The sequence below is a fragment of the Stenella coeruleoalba genome (assembly GCF_951394435.1).
Source record: "Stenella coeruleoalba genome assembly, chromosome: 3".
Taxonomy (NCBI): Eukaryota; Metazoa; Chordata; class Mammalia; order Artiodactyla; family Delphinidae; genus Stenella; species Stenella coeruleoalba.
In genome coordinates, this window is record NC_137148.1 from 173,987,890 (window position 1) to 174,010,973 (window position 23,084).

The following is a 23,084-nucleotide window of genomic DNA, read 5'->3' on the forward strand; positions in this document are numbered from 1 at the left end:
CAGGGTGCGCACCTGGGGGTGGATCGCTTCACACTTTGAGGAGCTACTGCTTCATGTTGCCTTCCCACCTGCGGGGTGAGGGCTTGGTTCCCCTCACGGCACTGACATTATTGAGAGCCTTCTGAGTGTCCATCTGACCCTCAGGACCTTGTAAAAGTTGCAGCCCCTCCGGAGGGATGAGCTGTTTCGTGGAGTCTCTCCCATTCTGTTGGGGAGGGTTGGTTCTGCCAGTGTGTCTGGGGGCCCAGAGCAGAGGTCATCCTCTTATGCCACAGATGGGAATCTTGGCCAGCCTGTGGCCACACAGAACTTGGGGTTTAGGCTGAAGGGCTGTGTCAGCACCCCCAAATCTGACCCCCAAATCTGTCAAGTGGGCTGTGGCTCAGAGGTCCGCTGGTCACTGAGAAAGAAAGAGCTGGAGGGGGAGAGCCGAGGGCAGGGGCACCTGCGGGGCGCACGGGGTGGGCGGCTGGGAGCCCGGAGCCCCTGGTCCAGGCTTCCAGGTACCCCAGCGTTCCTCCCTCCTCTGAGCCCCTCCCCACTCAGGATCCACTGCACCCCTTCCTCAGCCCATCGTCCTCTGACCCCCCCCCTTCTCTGAGCCTCTGCTCCCTCCACTCCAAGCTCTTCAAGCCCCCTCCCTCCTCCGCCCACACAGGGAAGCCATCAACCGGCTCCATGAGGCCGTGCCTGGCATCCGGGGCTCCTGGAAGAAGAAGGTGGGTGAGGGGCCCGTGGCCTCCGGGTGGGAGCGAGTCATGGCCATCCCGGGGCCTGCCCCAGCTGGAGCCCCACCGCGGGCCCACCTTCCCGGTGCCCTGTGCCCCCCGCAGGCCCCCAACAAGGCACTGGCCTCCATCCTGGGCAAGAGCAACCTACGCTTCGCGGGCATGAGCATCGCCGTCAGCATCTCCATCGACGGCCTCAACCTCTCCGTTCCCGCCACGCACCAGGTGAGCGCCGCCCGCCCCTCCCCCCAGCCTCCGCCAGCCCCGCCCAGGGCGGGGTCTGTGGACTCACCTAGGTGAAGCCTGGAGGCATGCTGGGCGCGGGTGTGGGGGGGCCTGGGTGAAGTGCAGGTGTTGGTGTGAACTGCGCACCGGGACGCGTGTGGATTTTAGCACGTGTGTCTGTGTGTCTGTGTTGGGGTTGTGGTGACGTGTCTGAGCCTGGCGCCCACGTGCACACGTGTGAGAATGCCCACCAGCGCGGGGCGGGTTTGTCCTCCCGTGCGGCCGCGTGGCCGTGGGTCTCTGCGTCCTGCCCTGGCTGCGGGGCTGCCCGTCCAGTGGGGCTCTCGGTCATCCTGGCGTACTGTCGAGGGGATGGCTCATCCCCTCACCCCTGTCCTTCCGGCCCCCCCGTGGCCTTGGTCTCGTGACCGGCCCGAGCCCCTGTCTCCTCCCCCGACCCTGAAGCGGCAGCCCCGTGACTGGTGGTCTCTCTTCGGCCAGATCATCGCCAGCCACCACATGCAGTCCATCTCCTTTGCGTCGGGGGGTGACACGGTAAGGCCGGGACTGGGGGTGGACTCCCGGCCCCTCTGTCCCCCCAGCCCCGAGACCCCCTGCCTGTGCCCATCGGTCCCACCCCCCGCGTTGCTGGGACTCCTCCGCCCGCTGCCCTCTCTCCCCAGGACATGGTGGATTATGTGGCCTACGTGGCCAAGGACCCCATCAACCAGAGAGGTGAGGCCCGGTGGGGGTGGGAGGGGCCCTTGGGCTGGAGCGCGTCAGCCAGCCGAGGCCCCGCTGACGCTGCGCCACGACCCCCAGCCTGCCACATCCTGGAGTGCTGCGAGGGCCTCGCCCAGAGCGTCATCAGCACCGTGGGCCAAGCCTTCGAGCTGCGCTTCAAACAGTACCTGCACAGCCCCCCCAGGGTTGTCGTCCCCCCGGGAAGGTACCGGCCTGCCCGCCCCGTCCCCCCGCACCTCTGCCGGCCCTGCCCCTCCTCCCCGGGCTTGGGTCCTTGTCCCCTCCCTGCTCTGCGCCCCTCGTGGCCCACGGCTCGACCACCAGGACCCCATTTCCGCATCTGTAAAGCTGGGATAACAACATCCCCACTCCCGGCTGAGGTGAGGGCTCAGGGAACTGGTTGGCGGGAGGTGGCCGTCATACTGTCGTCATTAGTCCGCACGGGGGTGGCTGGCGCTTCTGCAAAGGGCCGGACTGCACGCCCTGCTGTCTCAGCCACTGTGGCGGAGGGCAGCCAAGGAGGATGTGTGAGCAGTCGACGGTGGGCTGTGTGCCCGCAGAACTGTATTTATGGACACCCCAAACTCTGAATTCCGTCTGACTTTCACATGTCATCAGATGGTGTTCTTCGGATGTTTTCTTAGCCATTTAACAGTTCTGCGGCGTAAAAGTATAGAAACCGTCCTCGGCTCCTGGGCCGGCAGAGACAGGCAGTGGCCTGCGGTCGGCTATTTAAATATCTGGACAGACAGGAATTGGCTAGAATAAGTAGTGAAAAAATGAATTTGTTAGAAGTCCGATATGCACCGATGAGGGGCCGGCGTGTGCAGCTGGGCACGCCCCTGTGGCCCTCGCACGGGCTTGCACGCCCCTCGCACACGCACGCTGGGGCGGCCCCAGCCCCTCTCCTCCCCGGGCTGCAGGGCCCTCCTCTGGGGCCCCCACTGCGACCTGCTGTCCCTCCCTGACTGAGCGGCGGTCAGCGGCTTCCCGTCTTTTGCTCTTAGGAACCACGCTTGCCTGGATGAGTCTCCATGGCATAAACTTCAAAGGCGCCATCCGGGGCCAGAGGGCGAGGGCGTTTTCAACGCTGAGGGGTGTCGCCACCCTAAGCCGTGGCTTCCGGGCTCTGGTGCAAGCCTGGCGTGGGCAAAGGGGGTGGAGACCAGCTTTTCTGAGGCCCTGCTTGGCCCAGCCAAAGCGCTGAGGCTCGTGCAGAGTCCCCTTTGATGGACAGAAAGGGGCACCCAGACCCTCCATCAGCAGCAGTTCCTGGTGCCACCGCTCAGCTGATGGGGGGCGGTCAGGGTCCCTGGGCCTGGGGTCCTCGGCACCCTGTTGGGAGCCAGCCCCTTCCCCGTCCCGTGCTGGGGCCTGTGCTCCCGCTGGCTCTGTGTCCGCAGGCTGACCGGGCCGGAGGACTCGGCCTGGGGGGACGAGGACGAGACAGAACACAGCTACTACAACCGCACTCCCGGGAAGGAACCGCCCCTGGGCGGGCTGGTGGACTCCAGGCTCACCCCCGCGCAGCAGCCCTGTGCCCTCGGGGCCCTTGGCCAGGTCAGCCTCTGGGACCTCGTGGGAGGGTGTCCCGGGGGGCCTGACCCCCAGCCCCTCCTTCTGCTCCTGTCCTCCGGGATCCTAGAGGAGGGTCTCTTGTGCCGCCCCCACCTCCTTCCTCCCTCCCCAAGCTGCCCAGATCTGCTCGGCCCTATTCTTGACACTTCAGACGGGATTCCCATCGCAGACATGGAGGAAATGGGTACAGCAGTGATTGAATCAGGGCTTCCAAGGAGGATAACGAGAACGTACCCCAGGGAGACTGACCAGCCCTGGTCAGGAGGATGTCCCTGAGGGCAGGGTTTGGGCTGGGCCCTGACGGGTCAATAGGCGTCGCCCAGGAGAGCAGTGCAGGGAAGGGCATCAAGGTGCAAGAGACAGCATGTGCCGGGGCAGGCGTTCCAAGTGGGGACGGCCCATGAGGCTGCAGCAGAGGTGTGTGGTGGGCGCACAGGCAGACGGAGGCCAGGGAGCGGGGGATGGGTTCAGAGCCGAGCTTCAAATCTGGCTTATAGGAGGGTTGGTGTGGGAGACCGGAGTGCTGTGCTGGGAAGAGGGGGTGCTATAGGCCAATCAGGAGGGTTGCCATGGGAGATTGGGATCTGGGCTTGCACACTGCCGGAGGACCCCTTGCTCTCTTTTTCAGGGAGCATCTCCTGCTCGAAGAGACGCCCGAGGCCCGCAGTGGGACGTGGGCCCCTCAGGTACGGTCGGCTGCTCTCTGGGCTGTGGGGGGGGCCCAGCCCTCCCCCTGGGTCCCCGCCGCCCCTCACACTGCTTCCACTCTTTGGGTCACTCCACTTTCACCGGCGAGATTGTATTCCCTCCCCACGCTCTTAGAGATTTGACAGCGTCTGCTTTTTTTTTTTTTTCTGTGCAGACCAGTTTCCTTGTATTTTGGGCATAGGTACTGCATCTCGTGGTTCAAAGCACCAGAGTATAAAAAGGCATCCGGTGAAAAGTCAGTCTCCCTGCCCCATTTGTTTTATCCACCTCCCTAATCAGGTAACCGCTGTTAGTAGTTTCCATGTTTTTTCCAGAATTTTGCACGCACATTCAAGCCAACTGAGACGTACGTGGCTTTCCCCGGTTTTTAGACGGTGGCGTGCTATCTACCCCTCCACCTTGCTTTCCCCTCGTAACAACCCAGCTTGGAATCCTCCCCACGTCGGGGCACGGCAGTCGCCCCCCTTCTTTTTCACCACGGCATACTCCCTGCCACGTGAAGGGCCGTCCTCGCTCAGACATTTGGGCGCTTTTCGCAGGTATTCGCCACAACAGCGTCCACCACTCAGCTCTGTTCAAGGGCCTCCGTAGAATCCGTACCTGGGACAGTGGCCGCTGTTCCATGTGATACAGGTCACACAGCTGCCCTTTCAATTTACATTCCCACCAGGTATCATGAGCTTTTAACAAAATGGTAGAGTTTTCAGCCATTTAAATGTTAACGTTATACGACATTTACGGTGACAGAGAAGGCTAAAATCCCCTTTGCCCCAGCTCCGAGGTCGTGACCTCACCCCCCTGGCACTTTTGTCTCTCCTTTCAGCCTTTATTACCAACAGGCCCCCAAAGAAGTCAGGACCCCGCGGCAGGCTGCGGACACCTTCGGTCTCTCTGGGGCTCTGGCTGTGTCCGTGTGCTCTTCTGAACGGCTGCGTGCTAGTCCCCTGTCCTTGGAGTTGCTTATTGACGTGGCCCCCTCTTGATGGGTGGCAGACCCCTTGGGCCCCCCCGTGTGTCCCTCCCACGGATGCCGAGCTGTGGATGGAGTGCACACGTCAGCCACGGGAGGGAAGCTGCCGAGTGGCTCCCCATGTGGCCGGGAAGTGTGTTTTCCCACCAGCCCTGCTGCGGCTGCCTCTTCCCTCACAGCCGTGCTGACATGTGTTGGGCTTTTTTTTTTAGATCTTCGCAAACAATCTGGGCATTTCACTGCCGAGCATCAGAACCCTACTGGCTCCCGGAGCTTGTGGTTAAAGAACACGCGTGGCATTGGGTGCCCAGCAGGTGTCCAGCCGTCATCTGGCCCTGGTCAGCTATTTCTCTGGGACATGGGCTGCTCAGGCCTGACTCCCAGGGCTCACTAGCATTTCCTACCCCTGAGCCTTTGCACATGATGTTATCACTTCTTATCATGCCTTTCCCAAGTCTCTGGCCAAGAACTCCTACCAATATGTCAATGCCCCAGCTCCAATGCCCAGAAATTTTCTCTCTTTGGACTCCTGCAGCCCAGGTTTCTTCCTTCTCACTTCACCTTGATTATAAGAGGCCGGGAGAATCTGTGCCTCCTCTGTGAAGACTGGGAAGCCTGGGCTGAGGCCCCTCGGCCCCCATCAACCACCCAGGGCGGTTTCATCTTCACCCCTACTTGTGAGGAAGCTACTCCCATTCTCTCCATTTTGCAGAGGAGGAGACTGAGGCACTGAGAGGTGACCTTACTTGCTCATGCCCACAGAGGGTGGAGCCGATGTATGAGCCCAGGTGTCTGCGAGGGTTAAGGATATAATTGGCATAAAGCAGAGATCGTGGCTGCGGGCCCTTGGGCTGCATTTGGCCACAGTGTATTATTCAAAGGCCATTATTTCCCTGCCAATGATTAAAAATGGAGACGTTTAGAAATGGATTGACACTTCTGGGGAAAAAAAAATACACACGTGTCCTTTGAATGTAGGAAAAGATGCTGAACCTTGCTCAGAATAAGAGAAATGGAAATTAAGTTCCCCCAGGATGCCATTCTCACCTACCGCGTCAGCGAAAATCCAACAGTCTGATAATACACGGTGGTGAGGCCTTGGGAACAGGGCAGAGGCAAACTGATGAGGATCCAGCAGATCTGGACCGAGGTGCTGAGGGACCCGGGGAGAAACTCCACCGAGGATACCTTTTCATGGTGTTGTGGCTTTTGAACCACGTGAATGCTTTATACATTCAAAAACAAAACTGAGGAAAGAAAAGAAAGGAAAGCCTAAAATAGAACGGAAGCAAACAAATGACCTGACCATGTATCATGTTGACAACATAATTACAGGGAGAGCAGAATTTTATTGTTATTATTTTTTGCGGTACGCGGGCCTCTCACTGTTGCGGCCTCTCCCGTTGCGGAGCACAGGCTCTGGACGCGCAGGCTCAGCGGCCATGGCTCACGGGCCCAGCCGCTCCGCGGCATGTGGGATCTTCCCGGACCGGGGCACGAGCCCGTGTCCCCTGCATCGGCAGGCGGACTCTCAACCACTGCGCCACCAGGGAAGCCCTGTTATTATGTTTTAAACGTGGAGATTTAACATAAACATTGGGGTTCCTGCCTTCCCTTGAAACTGAGAAGCTCTGGCCCCCTGGCCGCTTTCCTGCCTGGCAGATGGGCGTAGGTGTGGGGGGGGGGCTGGGGGCGCGGCTCCCCGTGACCTCCGCGTCTGCACAGTCCCTGCGCCGGGCTGGGCTTTTATGCGGGTTTTTCACTCCTAACCCTGCTGTGCAAAAGGGCAGGGCTTCCCTCCTGGAGGGAGACAAGTGTGGGCGGGGCTGCCCTCCAGGGCCCTTGTCCTTGGGGTCCCCCGGCTGACTCCACCCCACTCCGGCTCCCCAACCCCAGCCCCGCCCGGGGATGGCTACGTGCAGGCAGACCCGCGGGGCCCGCGAGACTACGAGGACCACTTGTATGTCAACACGCAAGGTCTGGACGGCCCGGAGACCCTGCAGCCTGAGGACAGCCCCAAGAAGGACCTGTTCGACATGAGTAAGTGGGGGCGAGCCAGCCTGCTGGAGGAGGCCGGGCCTGAGCAGCCCGTGGCCTGATGGGAGATGCCCTGCGTCCTCCCCTTGGGACTTCTCCCCAGGTTATAGGGTTGGGGTGGGGAAGTGTGCATCCTATGGTACTTCCTCCTCGGTGGGACCCTCCAGTCTCTTGAGGGTAACCCAGCTCCCTCTCTATGGGGGAAGAGTGTGATGGAGGGCGTTCAGGCGTCTCTTCTCTGTGGGACGCCTCAGTCTGCAGGAGGCCTAGCTCCCCATCTCTGGGTCTCCCCAGTCTGATGAGGGAGTTTAAGCTCCCTCTTCATGTGACTCCATGGTCTGAGGGAGGAGGCCCAAGCCCCTTAAATGGAAATCCCAGCCTAATGGGGAGCCCCCAGTCTGAGGAGGTAGGCCTAATCCACACCTTGATAAAGTGACTAGCTGATGGTGGAGGCCATTCCTTCTTCCCTCTGGGATGCCCCAGCCTGAGGGAGGGCTCAGCCTGATGGAGGAGGTTTGGGTCCAAAATACACTCCTTTCCCACAACATCAATATTATTTATTTATGTGTTTGTTTGTTTATTTATTTTTGTCTGAGTTGGGTCTTCGTTGCTGCACGCGAGCTTTCTCTAGTTGCGGTGAGCGGGGGCTACTCTTCGTTGGGTGCGCAGGCTTTTCATTGTGGTGGCTTCTCTTGTTGCGCAGCACGGGCTCTAGGCGCGCGGGCTTCAGTAGTTGTGGCTTGCGGGCTCTAGAGCGCAGGCTCAGTAGTTGTGGCGCACGGGCTTAGTTGCTCCGTGGCATGTGGGATCTTCCCGGACCAGGGCTCAAACCCGTATTCCCTGCATTGGCAGGCGGATTCTTAATCACCGCGCCACCAGAGAAGCCCTGGAAATGTCTTCCTTCACAGTTTGCAAAGCCTCCTTCCCTCCACCGACAACTCGATTTCTTGTCATTACAGTAGTGACATGACACCTGCACCTGCTGTGGCCCTGCTGGCCCCCACAGCAATTTCAGATGGGAAAGGAGATGCTCCGGGTGTGAACTCCTTCTGAGGCAGGCTGTCCCCTTGGGTGACCAGCCAGATGGTCCAGCAACCCCAGTGGAGAAAGTGATGCTTGTTGCCAGGCGCCCATTAGAAATCCTGGGGTTGCCTCTGATTTGCCCTCCTTGGGTCATGTGCTCATCCCCCAGCCAATCACTAGGCCAGGGGTGCGAGATGAATATGCTGATTGGCCAGGACTGGTCACATGTCCTGGGAGCGGGAGGCTGGGTCAGCTTCCCCTAGGTCGCTGGAGGAGTCAGGGAGGAGTGATCCGGAGGGACCAGAAGTGGAAGGAGGGTGGAGGCAGAGCACAGACACGCCAGGGCAGGGGTCAGGGCTGCGACTGCACTCCAGGGTGTTTGAGCTATGCGGCCACATCTCAGAGAGGGTGACTGGCTTGCACAGTGTCACAATGGTGCCTGCTGGGAGCCTCGGGAAACTTAGGAAGACCATCCGGAGCTTTTCCATTAAGAGTTTGGAAAAGAAAGGGATGCCTGCTGCCTACCACCGAGGTGGAGCCTGTAGTGGAGGCCCTGGCCAGTGCGGTCAGACGAGCTGCTGAAACAAGAGGCATAAACACTGGGAAGGAAGCCAGTGTAACAGGACAAGAAAAAGAAGTAGGTGTGCACCTTGGAAAGAAAGACATGCTCGTTCTTTGCGCATGCTTAGAAAATCCAAGAGAATATATTGCGTTACTAATAGAACCAATAAAAGGTGAAGGAGCAGGTCCCCCCGGCCCAGGCCCCTCCCTCCCCCCCCACCCCCCCCCCCCCCCCGCCTCCCGCACGGTCTTCGCCCACAGGACCCTTCGAGGATGCCCTGAGGCTGCACGAGTGCTCCGTGGCCGCGGGTCCGGCGGCAGCCCCCCTTCCCGTGGAGGACCAGTGGCCCAGCCCGCCGACCCGCCGGGCCCCCATCGCCCCCACGGAAGAGCAGCTGCGGCAGGAGCCCTGGTACCACGGCCAGATGAGCCGTCGCGCGGCGGAGAAACTGCTTCGAGTGGACGGGGACTTCCTTGTGCGGGACAGCGTCACCAACCCGGGGCAGTATGTCCTCACCGGCATGCACGCAGGGCAGCCCAAGCACCTGCTGCTCGTGGACCCCGAAGGCGTGGTAAGGTGGGCGTGGGGGCGGGGCAGGGGTGGGGAGGGGGCCGGAGGCTGCGTGGGGTGGGGTTGGGGTGGGGGGCCTGAGGCAGGTGTGGAACCGGGCTGGGCAGGGAAGGGACCTGGCCTCTCCCCTCAGCCCAAGGCCCAGGGTGCCCGCCTTTTAAGCGCCCTTTAGGTTTAATGAAGTATGTTTCAGATTACAGAGCCCTTTACTCTGTTTCCCTTTACCAGGTATTTTAGAATTACAAAGTATTTTGCAGTTTTAGAAGACTTTTAGGTTTTACGAAGGACTTCCCAGTCTATAAAGCATTTAGAGGGGTTACAAAACCTTTTCCAATCTCAAGGCCTTTTAGGACTTACAAAGTACCATATTCCATCATTTGCGAGATGCACTTTTTTCCCCCACATTCTATCATTGCTAACGCATCTTGCAAACAGTGATGTCTTTGAGCGATAAATTTGGTCGTTTCCATTTCTAACGTATCTGCGGGTTCACAAAGCACGTCTCCATTTACAAGGAGTTTCAGGGCCTGCAAGTTACGGACTTGCTTCAACCCTCTGGTACACACTTTCCTCTCATTTTGACGTCTCTAAAGTCTTGATTTTTTTTTAAACCATCAACTGCATCACTTTTTTTTTTTTGCGGTACGCGGGCCTCTCACTGCTGTGGCCTCTCCCGTTGCGGAGCAGAGGCTCCGGACGCGCAGGCCCAGCGGCCATGGCTCACGGGCCCAGCCGCTCCGCGGCATGTGGGATCTTCCCGGACCGGGGCACGAACCCGCGTCCCCTGCATCGGCAGGTGGACTCTCAACCGCTGCGCCACCAGGGAAGCCCAACTGCATCGCTTTTATCATGACTGAACTTGGAGGTTTTCTCCTCTCCTTGTGGCACGTAAATTGTGAGGCATCTTGCGGCTGCCTTGAGTCAGTGAGGTCTGGCATATTCTATAGCTCCTAAGGCATCTTAGGGTTTACAAGGCATTTTCCGATCTACAAGGCGTGCTAGGGTTTTGAAGGGTTTTCCGTTGTCCGAGGGCCTTGGGCTTTGTCCTGTGTTTCCCTGGTGAGGAGCGTGGGGTGTTAAGGGCCTTCTCGGAGTTTAGCAAGTGCTTTTACCACCCCCAGCTGAATCCTCGGCGCCGCCCCGGGGGGCTGCGTGCGCTCCGTGCCCTATACGGGGCACACGGGGGTGGCGACTGTGTGGCCTGGCCCAGGTGGGGCCACGGCTCCAGGCCCCTGTTCCGGCAGTTCCCTGAGCCACCTCCTCACTCGTGTCTGATCGCAGAGTTCACAGCTGTGACCTCAGCCTGGCGTGCCGTCAGCCCTCCCCCAGGCCTAATTCCCTCTCGGGTAAACAGATCTCCAGGATGAGAGACGCTGTAGAAGCTTCAGAACCTCCTTACATACTTGGTTAACATGCAGGTTCCCAGGTCCTGTCCCCAGTGCCTGGGAAATAGGTGGTTTGCCGTGGGCCCAGGCATGTGCATTGCCAGCCCGCTCTCCTGGTGATTTGTGCCCAGCGAGTCTGGCATCGCCCGTGAATGTCTGGCAGCTGGAGGCCAGCGGGTGTGCGTTGCGTCCACGTCTATACGTAGGATGCTAAGATTTTCTCATTCTGAGATGCAGGTGGCTTTTAGATTTGGTGGTTCTGATTTTCAGATCCATGTCTACAAGATTCCTGGCGGGTATTCATTTCCTAGTACTGCCCTCCCAAATGATCACCAACCGGGCAGCTTGAAACCACAGAGATGTATTCTCTCCCAGCTCTGGAGGCCAGACGTCTGACACCAAGGCGTTGGCCGGGCTGGTTCCTTCTGAGGCTCTGAGGGAGGATTGGGTTCAGGCCTCCCCCTCAGCATCTCATGGTTGCCGGAAATTCTTGTTCTCTGGCTTGCGGACACATCACCCCAGTCACCGCCTCTGTCTTCTCGTGGCCCCTCCCTGTGTCTCTGTGTCCAAGCTTTTTCTCTTCTTATAAGGATGCCGGTCACTGGATTTGTGGCCTCCTGCGTAATCCAAGATGAACTCATCCTTTTTTACTCTTTTTTAAAATTAATTTTTTAATTGAGGTATAGTTGATTTACAATGCTGTATTAATTTCTGCTATACAGCAAAGTGACTCAGTTATACATACGTATATACATTCTTTCCTATATTCTTTTCCATTATGGTTTTCCCAGAATATTGAATATAGTTCCCTGTGCTCTACAGTAGGATCTTGTTATCCATTCTATGTATAATAGCTTGCATCTGCTAATCCCAAACTCCCAATCCCTCCTTCCCCCGCCCCGCTCCCCCTTGGCAACCACAAACCTGTTCTCTATGTCTATGAGTCTGTTTTTGTTTTGTAAATAAGTTCATTTGCATCATATTTTAGATTCCGCACAGAAGTGCCATCATATGATATTTGTCTTTCTCTTTCTGAGTTACTCCACTTAGTGTGATAATCTCTAGGTCCATTCACGTTGCCGTAAATGGCGTTATTTCGTTCTATTTTATGGCCGAGTAGCATTCCGTTGTGCCTGTGGACCACATCTTCCTTATCCATCAAGGTGAACTCCTGTTAATCACATCTGCAAAGAGGCCTTTTCCAAACAACAGCCCATTCACAGGTTTCAGGGGTTAAGATGTAGACATATACTTGGGGTGGGGGCACCATGCAACCCGCTACAGGAAGCGTGGCCCCAGCCTGCTGGTGCTTTTGGAGCCTGTGTCCACACGTAGTTCTGGAATTCTGAGGCTGATTCTGTGGTTGAAGTCTCTGACCCAGCGGTTCTCAGCCTTGAGCGCGAGCTATCGGAGGGCTCGTGAAGACGCAGCTCCCCGTCAGCAGGTCTGGGGCTGGCCCGAGAGTCTGCCTCTCCGACAAGCTCCTGGTGGTGGTGATGCTGAGGCCTCTGGCCCCACAGGTGCGGACGAAGGACGTGCTCTTCGAGAGCATCAGCCACCTGATCGACTACCACCTGCAGAACGGGCAGCCCATCGTGGCCGCCGAGAGCGAGCTGCACCTGCGTGGTGTCGTCAGGCGGGAACCCTGAGCCAGGTGCGTCCGGCCCCGTGGGCTCCCAGCCCCCATTTGCCAGATTTTTCTCATCTTAAACACTAAGATGCACACGCCACATAATTCACCCACAACTCAGTGGCTTTCTGAGTTGTGCCACCTTCCCCCATCTAATTCCAGAACATTCCATCACCCCCAAAGGAAACCTGTCCCCATCAGCAGTCACGCTCGGAGTTGTTTAGGGTAACTCTGTGTTTAACTGGGGGTAAAAAGCCCCCAGAGGAGGTGGGTCTGGCGGGGTTGGAGTGTGAGGCGAGGTGGGTGGGTGAGAAGGTCCACCTGCGCCTGTCACTTCTGGAACCTCGGGAAGTCTTGAGTGGGTGAGGGACAGGCAGGTCTTGGTGATTCCAGGGCCTCTCTGGTTGAGGGGGGGGCTAATGTGAGGTGGGGGCCTGGCTAGGCAGGGGAGGATGCGGCCGAGCTGGGGCGCAGAGGGGTCTGGGTGGCAGCCACAGTCTTTGGGGAGCAGACAGAGGCAGGACCCGGGGATGCAGGGAAGCTGGGAGCCGGGGGCTCAGCTCGCAGAGGGAAGGGGTTGGTGGAATTTCCCCAAAGGCTGAGAGGCGCTTGTGGGCCAGGTTGGGCTGCTCTCCGGTCCCCATGACAACAGTCTCTTTCTGCCTCCTTCCCCACTCAGCGCTGGCCTGCTCCCTGCCCCCAGCCAGGCCTCGGCCACCACCGCAGGCAGAGACAGGATTCCCAATCTGGGGCAGGGCTCCAGGGATGGGGGTGGCCTGTGGAACACCTGAAACGATCTGCGGCACCGTGGGGCCGTGTGTGTGCACGTGCCGGGGTCTGACCTGCTTCCCTTCTACTCCCTGAGTTGTTTGTGACCCGAGAAGCAACACCGATGGCAGTAATCATAGGTGCTAACGCAGCAGCTGTTGCGTCCAGGCCCTGAGCTCATCCCTTCTCCACATCTTCACTGACTCCCAGGCACCGCTGACAAAGGCACTGTTAATAGCGTTCTCAGCAGCACAGAGAGGTTAAGGGACTGCCCTAGGTCACACAGCAAGACCACGGAGGAGCTGGGACTCGAACCCTGGCCCTCAGCCTGAGGCTTGACGCTGGCTCACTTTGCTGCCTTGTAACTGAGGTCTCTGGCACCTGAAGCCGGGTCTCCGGTTGCTGTCTCTGCTGAGCCTTGACCTCTCCTTCTTTCTCCCCCAGGTTGTGGCTCTCAGCCTGTGGCTCCTGTCCCCGCTCCCCCCGGATGGCCCTGTGGTGGCCTTAGGGGCCCTCAGCCTTTCTCTGGACCCTGGTCGGGCCGGAATCGCCGCTGTCTCTCCTTCCTCCGCGTGGGTCTCTGGAATCTTCCTTCTCCAGCTGGCCCTGGGCTGGGCTGGGTCAAGCCCGCCTGGAGACGGAGCCCACGACCCCTTTCTCCCACCGAGCCCTCTGCCTGCCGCCAGCCTTCACCTGGAGTGAGGGCACACATACCAAAGACAGAGCCTTTTCTCGCCTTTAAAGAAAGTATATCAGAAAGCAGCCCTCTATCTCGGAGCCCTGGCCCAGGTTCCTGATGGGGCAAGGAAGCACCGTTTCCTTTCCCGGCTGGACGTCAGCTCGCCTCCCTGGAACCAGCAGGTCCCCAGTTCCCTGGCATGGAGACGGGTTCCTGTCCTGGCCGGGCTCAGATTTTCCACCTGAAAAATTAGTGCACAGTTGTCTTTTGGGGGGAGAATCGAGGTGCTTTGGGCCCTCAGGCCAGGGCAAATGCTGATGTGGAAGTGGGGGGCAGCCTTGGGATGATGGGGGGTATCCAGGCAACCCCAAGACAACTGACCCGGGTGGGGCTGGTTGTGAGGCCCCCGCCCTCCCAGCTGTCAACCTGCACTGGACACTTGGACTCTGTTTGTAATTAAACCTGGGAATGACCACGGGGCGCGTGAGCCGTCCTGCGCCTTACAAGGCCCTCTCGGGTTGGGGGTCTGGGTTCAGTCTCCTGGGCGGGGGGAAGCCAAGGCAGCACCGGATTTGGCCTCCCCGGGGCTGGAGGAAGAGGGAGCCAGGCCCTGGCTGTGCCCCTGTCTGGGGGGGGGGGGTGGCGAATCCCCTGACATTTCCCAGAACCTCAATCTTATCCTGAGACAAAGCACACTCCAGCTCCTCTGTCAAACATACCCCCAGCTTCTCTTTGGAAACACTCTATCTCCCAAATGCCAGAAACTTCTTCTGTCCTTCGAGATACCCCCAGATATCTGGCAAAAAGCTCTTTGTTTTCGTCTCCAAATAACTCCTAACTTGTCCTGAAAGATGGCCTGACTTCTTGGTCTCCCAACGTCTCTCGTCCTCATTTTCCTGAGAAGACCCCAGTTCTCTCTCAGGCCCCTTTATCGACCTCAAAGCCCCTACTTCTCCCACGTGCCCAGCTCCCTGCTCTGGCACCCGACTCTCTTCTCCTGACCTTCCCTCACGTGATTTCTACTTCCCAGGGAGACCCCCATCTCTCCCCAGGACCCTCCTTCAACTCCTCCCACAAACATGGAGGCATCCCTCCCAAGGAGGCACCCCAAGCCTCACCACATCCCTGCCAGGCTGGGCCACACCCCTACCCAGGGTCTGGCTCTGGGGAGGGGCTGTGCTTTCTCTGCTGTCAGCAGGCTGTCCCAGACTGTGGGGGGACCTGGTAAGGGTGTGGGCAGTGAAAGCCACTCTGGTCTGCCTGTAACTAGGGGGGAAGCCATCAAAAGGCAGAGCCAGAAGGGGACTCTGATGCCATGTCTCTTACTTCAGAGATCTGGAGACAGAGCCACCAATCCATCCATCCATCCACCCACCCACCCACCCATTCATCCATCCACCCATCCATCCATCCATCCACTCACCTACCCACCCACCCATCCACCCATCCACCCATCCATCCACCCATCCATCCATCCACCCATCCATCCATCCATCCACTCACCTACCCACCCACCCATCCATCTACCCATCCCTCCATCCATCCATCCACCCATCCATCCATCCACCCACCCACCCATCCATCCATCCACCCATCCACCCACCCATCCATCCACCCACCCATCCCTCCATCCATCCACCCAACCATCCATCCACCCAACCATCCCTCCATCCATCCATCCACCCATCCACCTATCCATCCACCCACCCACCCATCCATCCACCCACCCACCCATTCATCCATCCACCCATCCATCCATCCACCCATCCATCCACCCATCTATCCATCCATCCACTCACCTACCCACCCACCCATCCATCCACCCATCCATCCACCCATCCATCCACCCACCCATCCATCCATCCATCCACTCACCTACCCACCCACCCATCCATCTACCCATCCCTCCATCCATCCATCCACCCATCCATCCATCCACCCACCCACCCATTCATCCATCCACCCATCCACCCACCCATCCATCCACCCACCCATCCCTCCATCCACCCATCCACCCATCCATCCACCCACCCACCCATCCATCCACCCACCCACCCATTCATCCATCCACCCATCCACCCACCCATCCATGCACCCACCCATCCCTCCATCCATCCACCCAACCATCCATCCACCCAACCATCCCTCCATCCATCCATCCACCCATCCACCCACCCATCCATCCATCCATCCACTCACCTACCCACCCACCCACCCACCCACCCATCCACCCATCCATCCATCCACCCATCCATCCATCCATCCATCCACCCATCCATCCATCCATCCACTCACCTACCCACCCACCCATCCACCCACCCACCCATCCACCCACCCATCCATCCATCCATCCACTCACCTACCCACCCACCCATCCACCCACCCACCCATCCACCCACCCATCCACCCACCCATCCATCCACCCATCCATCCATCCACCCATCCATCCATCCATCCACTCACCTACCCACCCACCCATCCACCCACCCATCCATCCATCCATCCACTCACCTACCCACCCACCCATCCACCCACCCATCCATCCACCCACTCATCCACCCACCCATTCATCCACCCATCCATCCACCCACCCATCCATCCACCCATCCATCCATCCACCCATCCATCCATCCATCCACTCACCTACCCACCCACCCATCCCTCTACCCATCCATCCATCCACTCACCCACCCATCCATCTGTCCATCCATCGTTCATCAGTCTACCCACCTATCCATCACACATCCATCCATCTAACTACCCATTCACCATTCATTTGTCCATCCATCCACACCCCCATCCTAATATCCTTTAATCTGCCTTCATGACCTCCTCTTGTCCACCTGCCAGGACCCCTGGTGGGTAATGGGGATGCAACGGGTGACCAAGACAGACCCGCTCTTGTGGAGTTTGTCAAATGACATTAATTAGCAGGTCACTGCTAAGTGTCTGATGACAACCATGGGAAGGGAAGTGCCCTGGAGCTTAGGGGCCCCAGGAAATCCAGGAGGATGAGCAGGGAGGCCCCGAGAGAGGAGGAGAGAGATCTGGGCGGAAGGGATGGTGTGTGCAAAGGCTCTGGGTGTGTGGAACACAACTTCTTCAGGAGACAGAAGGATGGCCAGAGCAGCTGGAAGGGAGATCAGAGGGGCGGTGGAGTGAGGGGCACAGCTGGGCAAAGCTTGGTGCCAGAGAGAGCCGCTTGGGGCCTTTTGAGCACAGAGGTGATAAGATTCCCAAGTGGGAATTAAGCTGTGGGGGACAGGATGGGACTGGGAGGTGGCGGGCAGAAAGGACCGGGCGGGGGGGTGGGGGGGACTGTCAGATTCTGGAGGTCTGTAGGCCATTCATTCCTAGCTCTGGGTCCTCCGAGGCCCAGGTTCCCCTTCAAAGACTCCATCTAGCACCCCACCCCGGGCATGTGCTAAGAACTGCACAGACTTGGAATCCTGAACTTCTCCCCACTTTACAGATGAGGAAATAGAGGCTCTGAGGAATGAGGTCACTGCCAAGGCCACACCACTGGGAGGGGGCAGAGCCTGGATTCCAACCCCATCACCTCCCTATCCTGCTCCCTGAGTCGGGAAAGCCAGGCCTGGGGTGCCCCATGGTGACGGGGGCTGGGAGCCTGGGCCCCGCACAGCTAGCTCCTGCCCCATTCTACCTTCAGTTATTCAGTCAACAAACGCTGCTTGCCCCAGCTTTGCCCTCAGGGAGACTTGGGGAGGGAGGCAGTAGAGACGGGGGTTCAAACTCCACCGTGCCGCCTTGGCCAGTAGCTCCCCTTCTCTGAACTGGGTGCCCTGTGGCTTGGGCCTCCCTTGCGCCTCAGCGTCCTGCTCTGTAAACTGGGGATGATGGCCCTCCCCCGACGCGGGCTACCCTGTGCCTTGTTGGGCCCAGGACCCTCCTGGGAGCTTGCAGACAGGCCTGCGCCCCCTTTTCCAGGGAAGGAGGCGGAGCTCAGAGGGGAGGCCACTGCTTGGAGTCAAATGGGCACCAGGTGGCCCCTCTGGACTGGAGCTCAGATCTCTTGCAAGCCACCTCCTGGTGCTTCCTCCCAGCCACCCTTAGGTCTGCCACATCCCCCTCCCCATTCAGTGGGTCCCTCCACCCAGCATGAGGTGGAGGGGGCCCTCTCTCCAGCTTGAGCCTGCAGCCTCTTCCAAGAAGGCTGCTGCTGAGGGGGGGAGTCCTGGGGGCGCTGCCATGCCCGTCAGCTGAGGGCTCTGTGGACCCGGAGAGGTTCCTGTTTACAGAAAGGGACATGGAGCTGGGCTCGGAGCTGAGCTGACCAGCTGGAAGGGCGCCTCCCAGGGTGGGGTCCCTGGCCCCACAGGGCAGGCCTTCGGGACCTTCCCCAGGTGCCTTCCCGCACCCCCCTGCCGTGCCTCAGTTTCCCCAAATGTGATGGGGTGGGGATAGGAGTGGGGCTTCCGGCTGAGCTGGACCGTGGTGGGGTCGGGTCCTGGGGCTCCTCCCCCACTGAGTCCCCTTCTTCACCGGTAGCAGCATCCGTGGAACCCACACTTAACTCACACGTTTCTGGTCCCCGTACTAAGCGTTTTGCAAATAGTACCTCACCCTGTGGAATCTTCACTCTGACGCTGCAATTCAGGGGCAGGTGTTATGCCCATGGACTGCTGAGAACACAGAGGCACAGAGAGATTTGGGCACTTGCCAGAAGTCACACAGCAGGAATAGTTGGCACCAGGATTTGAACCCAGATACAAGGCTCCGGACTAGCGTCCTGAGCTACTCAGCGCAGAGACCGGCACAGAATAAACTCACTGCCCTCCTCCCCCAACCCAGCTGGGAGGAAGACCCCGCTCCTAGCGAGGCGAGGTTGTGTGGGGAGCGAAGCCCCAGTACCCAGGCCGGCCTGTCATCAGGACGCCTGAGCCGGTCACCTCGCCATCCTGGGCGGTGGCTCGAGGCCCCTGCGAGGAAGAGCATTGTTCTAGGGTCACCCTTCCTACTGTGGCACTCCGGGCCCAGCAGGGGTGACTGACATCAACCGAGTAATTGCTCGAGGGTATTTTTCATGACAGCTGAAGTTAAGGTTTCGTGGGCTCTGTTGGGCTGTGATGCGGGGCAGGCAGGGCAGGCTTCCTGGAGGTGGCAATGAAGTGATGCATTCATTGGTATCTGCCTCCTTTGTCAGACTGTGTGGCCATGCCAGTGTTGCCTCCAGAACAAAGGGGGGCTCAATGTTTCCTGGGTGAGCAAAGTTGAGACAGGCCTCTTGAGGGAGCCTCACTTTCCCCATCTGGACAATGGGACGCTAAGCCCCACCTCACTCCAAGGTCAAGGGGAAGTGTTGGAGGGGCCTCTGTCCAGCTCCAGCTCAGTCTGCCCCCACCCGTCCCCCCTTCTGCTGTTGAACCAACCGTCACTCCAGACCAGCCCCCATCCCAGCTCCAGCCACGACGATGCTCGGGGACATTTCTGGAAGAGAGGAGGCTCCTGGAATATGATAATTAAATAAGGTCTAGGCTTCCCCTGCTCTGCATCAGTCCTGGCAATACATTATCTTGCTGGACTTGGGACTGGTCACTCGGTCTTGGATTCCAGAAGAGGAAACTGAGGCTGGGAGGGAGGAAGGAGTGAGGACGAGGGGGGTTGGGGCCAGCAGATCACAAGGGTGGAGGGTGGAATCCCAAGACACGCTGTGGTCTCAGAGCTGCCAGGCCTGAGTCTCCTGGTCTCACCCTTGCTGGTTTAGCCATCTGTGAACTGAAGGGGGGGACTCTCTCCTTTCTCCCCGAATCACATTTGCCATGGGAGCCACCAAACCTACGGTTAGTATTTACCTGTGTATTTCTGTATTGGCGTCCTTCCGACCAGGACACATCACAAAGCCGGCAGCTGCGTGCCAGCCACAGCCATGTTCCCAGCGTCCAGTAGGTGCTCGATAAACATCTCTCCCATGAAGGAGCAGCGCCCTGGCCGGCTTCTCGGGTGTCTGCACTGAGCCGCGTCTCAGCGGCTAGCTCCTTTTTTCTGGAAAGAAACCTTCACCTTCCTCATGTGCAAACTGGAGACAGCCATAGGACGTACCCGCCGGTTTTTGTGGAATGAGTTGGGGGGAGGGCGCTGAGAGCCTGGAACTGAGAAAGCGCTCAGTAATAAATTCAGCTGCCGTTATTATTATTGCTGTTCTTTTACTCGTCAGCGTAAGTCGGGAAGTGGCCCTCAGAGGAACTGAGGCAGGGGCCCGGGGTTTCGAGGGGCGTCAGCAAACCGCCACCACCTGCCTCCTTCCCCCCACCCCTTCAGTCCCCGAGTCCCCGCGAGGCTCCTCGGTTCTGCCCGCTGGGGGCTGCGCAGACCGCCCGCCCGGTCCCCGGGGCAAGCGAGGCGGGGGAGGAGGGCGGCCGTACTAGGAGGAATACGGCGGCGCGGCGGCCAGCTGGGCGGTTTCCCGCCGCCGCCGCCGCTGGTGAATGAGTCCGACTGCGCTGCCGCTGCCGCCCGACCGAGGCTGCGCCCGCGTCCCCGCGCCCCCAGCCTTTGCGCCGAGACCCCGGCGTGTCCGCGGACCAGCCAGCCTCGGCCACCGTCCCCGGGCAGGTGAGTTCGGGGCCCCGCCACGCTCCGCGGGGGCTGCTAGGACCCCACCCCCACCCCCAGCCGAGTCCCGCGGGGCGGGGTGGGGGAGAGGAGGGGAGGGGTCGGTTCGCCGCGCCGCCAGCCCGCAGACTCACCTCCTCTCCCTTCCCTCACCCCGGATGCCTGGACCCTCGGCCCGGGAGAAGCCACAGGTGGGTGGGAGCTTGGGGGAGGGGGCGGAGCTGGGACACCCCAGGGTCCACCGTACGCCCTGGGGTGTCCTCCCCCTGGACTGAGCGCGGACCCCTTTAGAAAGCGCTTTGAGATCCTCAGAACGGGGGTGGGGGCGAGAGTGGAGCCGCAGTCCCCTGGGAGCTTCCCGAGAGTCAGCGCCGCCCCCACCTCCCGGGCCGGGCTTCGGCACTTGGAAGTTAAGCGCGATTCCTCTGGGGAGGGGAGGGGAGGGGCGAGCCCACCCCGCCGCTGTCCTGGGCCTCAGCGCCTTCTGACCCCGCTGGCCCCCTGCAGGGCTCCCCCCAACGGGTGCCGGGAGCCCCTCTTCCAGCCCCCGCGTGCAGGGGGGCCTGCAGCTCCCGACCCCCGCTTCTCTTCCCAGGCTCCGCAGATCCCTCCAGGCTCCTGCCTCCGCCCCGATGAAGAAAACCAACATGTGGTTCTTGGAGCGGCTTCGTGGGTCAGGGGAGAATGGAGCTACGGGGGGCGAGGGTGGGGACAGGGCCGCCAAGGGGCCCCTGTACAGCAACGTGCTCACGCCCGACAAGATCCCGGACTTCTTCATCCCCCCGAAGCTGCCCGCCGGCCCCACGGAGCCGGAGGCTCAGGCTGAGCTGGGGCCCTCGACCTCGGAGCAGAACCTGGCCTCTGCCGCGCCCCGCCGCGGCCCCCGGAGCCCCCGGCTGCCTGCCAAGCTGGCCGCCGAGAGCAAGAGCCTGCTGAAGGCGGCCACCAGGCATGTGATCCAGATCGAGAGCGCAGAGGACTGGACCGCCGAGGAGGCCGCCACCAACGCCGACCCCCAGGCCCAGGGGGCCATGTCGCTGCCCTCGGTGCCCAAGGCCCAGACGTCCTATGGCTTCGCCACGCTGGCCGAGAGCCCCCACACACGGCGCAAGGAGTCTCTGTTCCATAGCGAGCACGGGGCTCTGGCCCAGGTGGGCTCCCCGGGCACCCGGCGCCGTCGGGGGGGCGTCAAGGCCAACGGGGGCGATGGGGCGCCCAGGGAGGCCGGCGGTGCCCTCATGAGCCCCGGCCGCTGCGTCAGTGGCGGGGAGAGCGACACGGGGTCCTCGGCCGAGTCCTCGCCGTTCGGGTCCCCCCTGCTCTCGCGCTCCGTGTCGCTGCTCAAAGGGTTCGCCCAGGACAGCCAGGCCAAGGTGAGCCAGCTGAAGCACTCGGTGGGCCGCCACGGCTCCCCGTCGGCCGACGACAGCACGCCGGACACCAGCCCTGGGGCCCGGCGCCGCCTGGCCCGCAGGGCCACCCCGGAGCCCGGCCCCGAGCCCGGCGCGGCGCCCCGCGCGGAGCACGCTGTGCGCATAGGCCCGCGGGGCAGCGTGCGGCTGCTGGCGGAGTATGAGGCGGCCCAGGCCCGCCTGCGCGTGCGCCTGCTGGCGGCCGAGGGCCTCTACGACCGGCTCTGCGACGCCCGCAGCATCAACTGCTGTGTGGGCCTGTGCTTGGTGCCCGGCAAGCTGCAGAAACAGCGCAGCACCATCGTCAAGAACAGCCGCCACCCCGTCTTCAACGAGGACTTCTTCTTCGACGGCCTGGGGCCGGCCAGCGTGCGGAAGCTGGCGCTCAGGATCAAGGTGGTGAACAAGGGCAGCAGCCTCAAGCGGGACACCCTGCTCGGGGAGAAGGAGCTGCCCCTGACCTCTCTGCTTCCCTTCTTGTAAAGGCCCCCACGCCCCCTCCCGCCGGCAGAGGAGACCCCGCCCCCACCCGGATCCGGCAGGGGAGGTGGTTTCCATTCAGGCTGCCCGGCCCTGATGCTGCAGCCCATGTTGGGGGTGTCCTGGGTCATGCTGTTTTCCAGAGGAGAAGGGAGGGGGCTGCCGGGGAAAAGAAGGGGTCAGCTTGCAGGGCTGAGGGTCCCCCTGTGCCCCAAGTTCCATGCCCCTGCCTCGCCCCTTCCCGAGTTCTGGAACCTGGGCCAGGAGGCAGCTAAGGCCGATCACAGACCCAGAGGCCGCCGGTCCTGAGGCCCAGTCGTATCTTCTCCTCTGCTGCATGAGTGTCCTCCTGCCACCGGCCCGCCAGACCCTGCCCCCCGCCCCCCCAGAGATCAGGGCCAGGCCCAAGTTCTGCCCACGGTGCCCCTCGGGGCTGTGGGAGAATCCCCTCCTGGGCTGGGCTGGCTCTGGGCAGTCCTCGGTCCTCCCAGGCTCTGGAGGCGAGAGCCACGTCTGAGAGCCACTGCCTGGCAGAGACAGGCAGCCGTGGAGGAAGTCCCAGCAGATGAAAACGGGGGCAATTGCTCCCCTCCAGCCCCTCGAGCGAGGCAGCCCTCCTGTCAGCTGTTTTCCTCCATCGCCTTCTCTACTCGGGACCCTGTGGCCCTGCTGGACGTTGGGAACTTCCCTCCCCTGGAGGGGTTGCTCAGAACGTGCTCAGAGAGCAGCGCCAGCCCGGGGGCCCCGTTCCTCCCTGGCCCCTGCCCCCTCCGGTGCATTACCCAGGAAGTGATGCCCAGTGACTGATGGCCTTGACGTTTACTCCACTCGTGTACATAGGTTTTGGTTAGGGTGGGTGGGACAAAGGGGAGGCTGGGGAGACCCTGGTTGTGGTTTTTCGTGCTGCTAAAACAGCTGCATGGGTTTAATTGTGTCAGTTTGTGGGTCCTTGAATGATTTCTGTGGAGGTTTCCTGCTCACCGAAACAGAAACGATACAGTTTGAAGCAGGG

General features: G+C 60.4%; 2 protein-coding genes across 4 annotated transcripts in view; both read left to right on the forward strand.

Annotated features, from left to right (window-relative positions):
* SHC2 (SHC adaptor protein 2) overlaps positions 1-13,507 on the forward strand; it is a 29,965-nt gene extending 16,458 nt beyond the window's left edge. The window contains exons 3-13 of one of the 3 annotated variants that reach the window (XM_079918267.1): positions 659-719; positions 834-953; positions 1,455-1,508; positions 1,637-1,688; positions 1,776-1,902; positions 3,101-3,257; positions 3,904-3,961; positions 6,850-6,993; positions 8,836-9,146; positions 12,051-12,184; positions 13,373-13,507. In XM_079918267.1, coding sequence (XP_079774393.1) covers positions 659-719; positions 834-953; positions 1,455-1,508; positions 1,637-1,688; positions 1,776-1,902; positions 3,101-3,257; positions 3,904-3,961; positions 6,850-6,993; positions 8,836-9,146; positions 12,051-12,179 — 1,213 coding nt within the window. In that variant the 3' untranslated portion in view covers positions 12,180-12,184; positions 13,373-13,507. Of the gene's footprint in view, positions 1-658; positions 954-1,454; positions 1,509-1,636; positions 1,689-1,775; positions 1,903-3,100; positions 3,258-3,903; positions 3,962-6,849; positions 6,994-7,842; positions 8,778-8,835; positions 9,147-12,050; positions 12,185-13,372 lie in introns of those variants that run through there. The other 2 variants (XM_079918266.1, XM_079918268.1) reach the window with 2 other exon arrangements.
* A 6,323-nt stretch (positions 13,508-19,830) lies between these two features.
* On the forward strand, positions 19,831-22,865 carry C2CD4C (C2 calcium dependent domain containing 4C). The gene is made up of 2 exons (XM_079917076.1): positions 19,831-20,180; positions 20,776-22,865. The coding sequence occupies exon 2, from the start codon at positions 20,813-20,815 to the stop codon at positions 22,073-22,075; it is 1,263 nt and encodes a 420-aa protein (XP_079773202.1). The 5' UTR covers positions 19,831-20,180; positions 20,776-20,812; the 3' UTR covers positions 22,076-22,865.
* The last annotated feature ends 219 nt before the right edge of the window (positions 22,866-23,084 follow it).

Coding starts and splice junctions, on each gene's coding strand:
- C2CD4C (XM_079917076.1), top strand. CDS start 20,813: ATGAAGAAAACCAACATGTGGTTCTTGGAGCGGCTTCGTGGGTCAGGG.